General features: G+C 56.6%; 1 protein-coding gene across 19 annotated transcripts in view; it reads left to right on the forward strand.

Annotated features, from left to right (window-relative positions):
* SMARCA4 (SWI/SNF related, matrix associated, actin dependent regulator of chromatin, subfamily a, member 4) overlaps window positions 1-5,668 on the forward strand; it is a 100,989-nt gene extending 95,321 nt beyond the window's left edge. For 14 of the 19 annotated variants that reach the window (XM_034945788.3, XM_055104275.2, XM_057300717.2 and 11 more), the window contains 5 exons: window positions 1,673-1,781; window positions 2,206-2,307; window positions 3,173-3,305; window positions 3,465-3,607; window positions 5,179-5,668. In XM_034945788.3, coding sequence (XP_034801679.1) covers window positions 1,673-1,781; window positions 2,206-2,307; window positions 3,173-3,305; window positions 3,465-3,607; window positions 5,179-5,211 — 520 coding nt within the window. In that variant the 3' untranslated portion in view covers window positions 5,212-5,668. The remainder of the gene's footprint in view (window positions 1-1,672; window positions 1,782-2,205; window positions 2,308-3,172; window positions 3,306-3,464; window positions 3,608-5,178) is intronic. The other 5 variants (XM_034945780.3, XM_055104269.2, XM_055104270.2 and 2 more) reach the window with 1 other exon arrangement.
* The last annotated feature ends 332 nt before the right edge of the window (window positions 5,669-6,000 follow it).

Consider the following 6,000-nt stretch of genomic DNA (forward strand, 5'->3'; position numbering starts at 1 on the left):
GCTTCAGAGTTTAGTGTGTGTAAAGTGTGGCTGGCCCAGCAAGCATGGGATGATGGCGGTTGTCAAGGCCAGGGGAGGTGCAGGGACAGGATTCTGGCTCCCGTGTGTAACGTCTGCATCTCAGGAGGCTCTCGTGTTAGAGGCTGAGTCAGGGGCTTCGTGATGCACACAAACACCAAACAAGCAGGAGGCCTCCCGGGATCCTGCCCACGAGCAGCTTCCTGGAGAAAGGCCTGGCCCGTCTGCCCCTTGGTGACATCAGGACCCCAGCAACAGAAACAGGGAAGCCACCATGTTGTCACTGCCATTTTCCAGCATGGTAAACAGAAACAAGACAAGGCGCGCTCAGGACACCCAGACAGACGGTGGGGCCAGCCAGTGGCATGGGCGGGCTGCCCTGCCCTCTGGAATTTTCTGGAAAAGAACATAAGGAAAGAAGCGGTGCTGATGAGGCAGCTGGAGTTAACAGGACCCAAGCTCAGCTCCTCCTTCCCATCAGGCCCCGTTGGCCGCTTTTAGGCTTTGTCCGCCTGGTGGCTCCCTGCTTGGGGCCGTTCCCTGGCTAGGCCCTTCCTCCGGGCCAAAGCAGAGAGGAGAGCGCGTTTGCCATGTGTTCTTATTTTCCCAGCCTGCGGGCTGGGTTCTGTCAGAGCAAGGTCAGCTCTCAGAGCTTCTGTCCCCACCCACCCTGTCCTCCTGAGCCAGGCTCAGGTATGGGTAAGAGCTGGGAGCGCTGTGCACGAGGCCTGGCAGCATCTCATCACCACTGCTGTGCCAAGTGCACGAGGGCGCTTCCTGTGGTGTTCAGGGGGTTAGATCAGTCCCCAGTGAGGACAGAGCAGAGATCCAGATGCATCCCAGGCCGGGTGCAGTGGCTTCTGCCTCTAATCCCAGCACTTCGGGAGGCCAAGGCAGGCAGATCATGAGGTCAAGAGATCGAGACCATCCTGGCCAACATGGTGAAACCCTGTCTCTACTAAAAATACAAAAATTAGCCGGGTGTGGTGGCTGGCATCTGTAATCCCAGCTACTCGGGAGGCTGAGGCAGGAGAATTGCTTGAGCCCAGGAGGCAGAGGTTGCAGTGAGCCGAGATCATTCCATTGCACTCCAGTCTGGCGACAGAACAAGACTCTGTCTCAAAAAAAAACAAAAAACAAAACAAAAAAATGTATCACAGGCCTGTTTGTGTGGTTGTCTCTGGGAAATGTTCCAGAAGCTACAAGAAAGCACATGTGCAGGCCAGGCATGGTGGCTCACACCTGTAATCCCAGCACTTTGGGATGCTGAGGCGGGCTGATCACCTGAGGTCGGGAGTTTGAGACCAGTCTGACCAACATGGAGAAACCCTGTCTCTACTAAAAATACAAAATTAGCCTGGCATGATGGTGCACGACTGTAAAAAATCCCAGTGACTCCAAAGGCTGAGGCAGGAGAATCTCCTCAACCTGGGAGGTGGAGGTTGCAGTGAGCCGAGATCGCACCATTGCACTCCAGCCTGGGCAGCAAGAGCGAAACTCCGTCTCAAAAAAAAAAAAAGCACGTGTGCAAGAAATAGCTCCTGAGCTGAGTTGGAATTTCTCATCCTCAAACAATGTGGGAACCTGCTGAGGTGGGGTGGGGGCTCCCGGGTGGGCGGGCTGGGGGGTGGTAGCTGCCGGTTCTGCCTTGCAGCAGCAGTGGACGTCAGCTCAGCGAGGTCTTCATCCAGCTGCCCTCACGAAAGGAGCTGCCCGAGTACTACGAGCTCATCCGCAAGCCCGTGGACTTCAAGAAGATAAAGGTAACCCTGACGTTGTGCCTGCGCCCCGCATGTGCCCGGAGGGGAGTCTGACCCAGGGGCACCCCCATCTGAGAGCTGTGGTGTGTGGGCAGAATGACCGGAAACCACCTGGGTGGTGCCTTGGGCTACCTGGTTAGGGACCTGGTCGTGGGCTTTTGGGGTTCCTTGTAAGGGTTGGGGGTGTCCTGAGGGATGTCAGTGGGCAGTCGGTGTTGGGTGTTCCTTCAAGGTCCCACTCACTTAGTGCTGGGCCTCAGTCATGCAGTTCCCATGCCTAGTGAGCCAGGTTACCGAGGCTGGCGCTTCGGCCACATCCTCATAGGCACGAGGAATCCTAGCCCGTGGGGTCCCCAGCACACAGCCAGGCCTGCGGGCAGGCGAGGCGGGGTCCTGAGGTAAGACCTGCTCCTCCCGTCCACTGCAGGAGCGCATTCGCAACCACAAGTACCGCAGCCTCAACGACCTAGAGAAGGACGTCATGCTCCTGTGCCAGAACGCACAGACCTTCAACCTGGAGGGCTCCCTGGTGAGGGCACCGCTGGGGGTTGGGGATGGGCCACTCCCACAGCTGGGCTTTGAACCAACCCGCCCCTCCTTCCCTTCTGAATTGATGGGTTAAAAACAAGTCCCGCTAGCTGTGGTGGTTCGTGCCTGTAATCCCAGCACTTTGGGAGGCCAAGGCGGGAGGATCCCTTGGGGCCAGGAGTTCAAGACCAGCCTGGGCAACATAACAAGACCCTGTCTTTAAAAAAAAAAAAAAAAAAAAATTAAAAATTTCCAACTTGGGATATTTTAGCAATTACAAAAGCAGTATGTATTTACCGAAGAAAATAAAGACAGGCACAACAGAAGAAATAGACTCAGAGTCCTCTGTCTGTTGGAATTTTATTTTAAATTCCCTGGGGCACACTCTCTTCAAAGGAATCCTGTGGGTTTGTTCTTTCCTGTGATAGAATTGACACATACACAGCCTCAGCTTGGCAAACTTTCTTAAGTGTGTTTGGGATTGATTCCTCTCAGAAAAAAGACTTGCCTTTGATGAGTTTGGGAAAGACGCTGGCTCCAACAAGGGGCATGTATTTCCAATGTTATTGCAGACCTCAGAGATTGTGCAGAAGGAGGGAGGCACCTGCAGCTATTCCCAAACCAGTGTGCCTGACCTTTCACCCTGGAGCATTTCAGAAGTCTGATGCTCGGGCCCCTATGGAGGAAGATTATGGAGAGGGCCTTCCACCCTGGGTGGGCTGAAGCCCCGACCCACTGAGGCTCGCATTGGCCACTGATCAGCTGTCCAGGGGCAACACAGGGCTGGGGCTGGGGCTGGGGCCAGGGCCGGGCAGGCAGCCCTCCAGTCGGGCCCATCCACTCAAGCCCCTGGTGTCTCTGCCCAGATCTATGAAGACTCCATCGTCTTGCAGTCGGTCTTCACCAGCGTGCGGCAGAAAATCGAGAAGGAGGATGACAGTGAAGGCGAGGAGAGTGAGGAGGAGGAAGAGGGCGAGGAGGAAGGCTCCGAATCCGAATGTGAGTCCCGGGGGGGTTCAGGACGCCGGGGTTCACGCTGGCCTGAGAGCCCCCAAGGCCCCAGCTTTTCACAGCCCTCCCGGCTCCCAGACGCCCCTTGCTGTGGGGGTGCTGCATTCCCAGAGCTCAAGGCTGTCTTTCCCTCCCGGTCCCCTCCAGCTCGGTCCGTCAAAGTGAAGATCAAGCTTGGCCGGAAGGAGAAGGCACAGGACCGGCTGAAGGGCGGCCGGCGGCGGCCGAGCCGAGGGTCCCGAGCCAAGCCGGTCGTGAGTGATGACGACAGTGAGGAGGAACAAGAGGAGGTGAGGCCGGGCCCCCGAGCAGGCAGGGCTGGCATGTGGCAGGAGGCATCCCAGGGCCCTGATGGGACAGCCCTGTGGGGCGGTGCTCCCACTCCCCCACGCTGCAGGTGGGAAAGCTGAGGCTTGACCTGCCATGGTTGACCCCGGGTCACACAGCCAGTATGTGGCAGGGCTGCCACTCAAAGCCAAGCCTGTGTGACCCCAGAACCAGCTCTCAGTACCCGTGGGTGTCTGGGGACTGGGGGACACGTGAGGTCTCAGGACAGGCAGCAGGCGGTCCCAGGGCACCAGGGCTCCTGGGCTGAGGCCGGGCAGGCCAGGGCTTGATTAGGGTTGGGTAGGAGGTGCTAGGATTGGGGACCCACCAGACAGTGCCCCGTCTCCTCAGTGGCATAGAGAATGGGCAGAAACGCCAAGCCCACAGTGGATAGTTTTTGGGGGGCAGTGGGGCGCCGGAGAAGATCCACTTGCTGGCTTTAAATAATCTCGCCTCTGTCTCTGCCCCTTCCTGGCTGTGGGACCTGGCAGGTCACTTTGCTTCTCAAGCTTCAGTTTCCTCTTATGCAAAGCAAGGAGGCTGCATGGATTAGGGGGCTGCCCCCACCGAAGGGCCTGGCTCCCGCTGAAGCCCAGCGAATGCCATTTTGTCATCACAGAAGCAGCAAATTTCAGTGCCTGGGAATTAGTCTGACGAAAGACGCACGTGACCTTTCAGGACATTCATGAAGTCCTCATGGGGAGGGGAGGCCCCTGTGTCAGGCAGGAGGGTCTGGGCTGTGATGCTGTCTCTCTTGCCTAATCCAGAGCAGGGTGCTTTATGGCCCATGCCAGGCTGTTTAAAAAGGTTTTATGAGGCCAGGTCCAGTGGCTCACAACTGTAATCCCAGCACTTTGGGAAACTGAGGCAGGAGGCTCACTTGAGCCTGGGAGGTCGAGGCTGCAGTGAGCCGTGATAGCACCACTGCACTCCAGCCTGGGCAACAGAGCAAGACCCTGTCTTTAAAAAAAAAAAAAAATATATATATATATATGAAAGAGCAAAGATCTTTCACAGTCAGGAAGAACCAAGATGGTTTGGAAGCTGTAGGTCAGGGGCCAAGGGCCATGCAGGTGACATGGGACAGAGCAGGGATGCACATGGAGCCTCGAAGGTCCTGAGAGGGCCGAGTGTGGTCACAGGGACTCGTCCTGTAGAGAAACATGGAGTTTGGGCATGGCCATGGTGCCATCTCGGCTCACTGCAAGCTCTGCCCCCCGGGATCGTGCCATTCTCCTGCCTCAGCCTCCCAAGTAGCTGGGACTACAGGCGCCCGCCACCACGCCCGGCTAACTTTTTGTATTTTTTAGTAGAGACGGGGTTTCACCGTGTTAGCTAGGATGGTCTCGATCTCCTGACCTCGTGATCCGCCCGCCTCGGCCTCCCAAAGTGCTGGGATTACAGGCGTGAGCCACCGTGCCCGGCCCGCATCAGTGTTTTCTTGAGCAAGTTTATTTAGAGCTTGGCAGGTCCCTGGCAAGGTGCCCTGGCAGGGGTGGCCAACGCACACTCTCTCCTCCTGTCCCCTCTCCAGGACCGCTCAGGAAGTGGCAGCGAAGAAGACTGAGCCCCGACATTCCAGTCTCGACCCCGAGCCCCTCGTTCCAGAGCCGAGACGGCATAGGCCTTAGCAGTAACGGGTAGCAGCAGACGTAGTTTCAGACTTGGAGTAAAACTGTATAAACAAAAGAATCTTCCATATTTATACAGCAGAGAAGCTGTAGGACTGTTTGTGACTGGCCCTGTCCTGGCATCAGTAGCATCTGTAACAGCATTAACTGTCTTAAAGAGAGAGAGAGAGAATTCCGAATTGGGGAACACACGATACCTGTTTTTCTTTTCCGTTGCTGGCAGTACTGTTGCGCCGCAGTTTGGAGTCACTGTAGTTAAGTGTGGATGCATGTGCGTCACCGTCCACTCCTCGTACTGTATTTTATTGGACAGGTCAGACTCGCCGGGGGCCCGGCGAGGGTATGTCAGTGTCACTGGATGTCAAACAGTAATAAATTAAACCAACAACAAAATGCACAGCCTTGCCTGCAGGTGGACTTGTGCCTGGCTCCCACCGTTTCTGCCCGCAGGAGTGGCGGGGGCCACCTCATGTCCAGGTTCCTGTCCTTCTCCTGGCACCAGAACCCATGGGGCCCGTTTCACAGAGGAGGATACTGAGGCCCCGGCAGGGGAAGAGGACTTGTCTGGTCACACATGTGGCCTTTGCCACTGCAGGTCTCCAGCGTTTGTTCAGCTGAGACCTACAGTGCAGGGAGCAGGCAGCTCCATCCGTTCCCTGCCCGTGGCCAAGCCTGGGTTGGGGAGACCATCACAGAAATGGGCAGATGCCACATAGAGCTCTCAG

This window comes from Pan paniscus, chromosome 20, assembly GCF_029289425.2.
Source record: "Pan paniscus chromosome 20, NHGRI_mPanPan1-v2.0_pri, whole genome shotgun sequence".
NCBI classification, from domain to species: domain Eukaryota; kingdom Metazoa; phylum Chordata; class Mammalia; order Primates; family Hominidae; genus Pan; species Pan paniscus.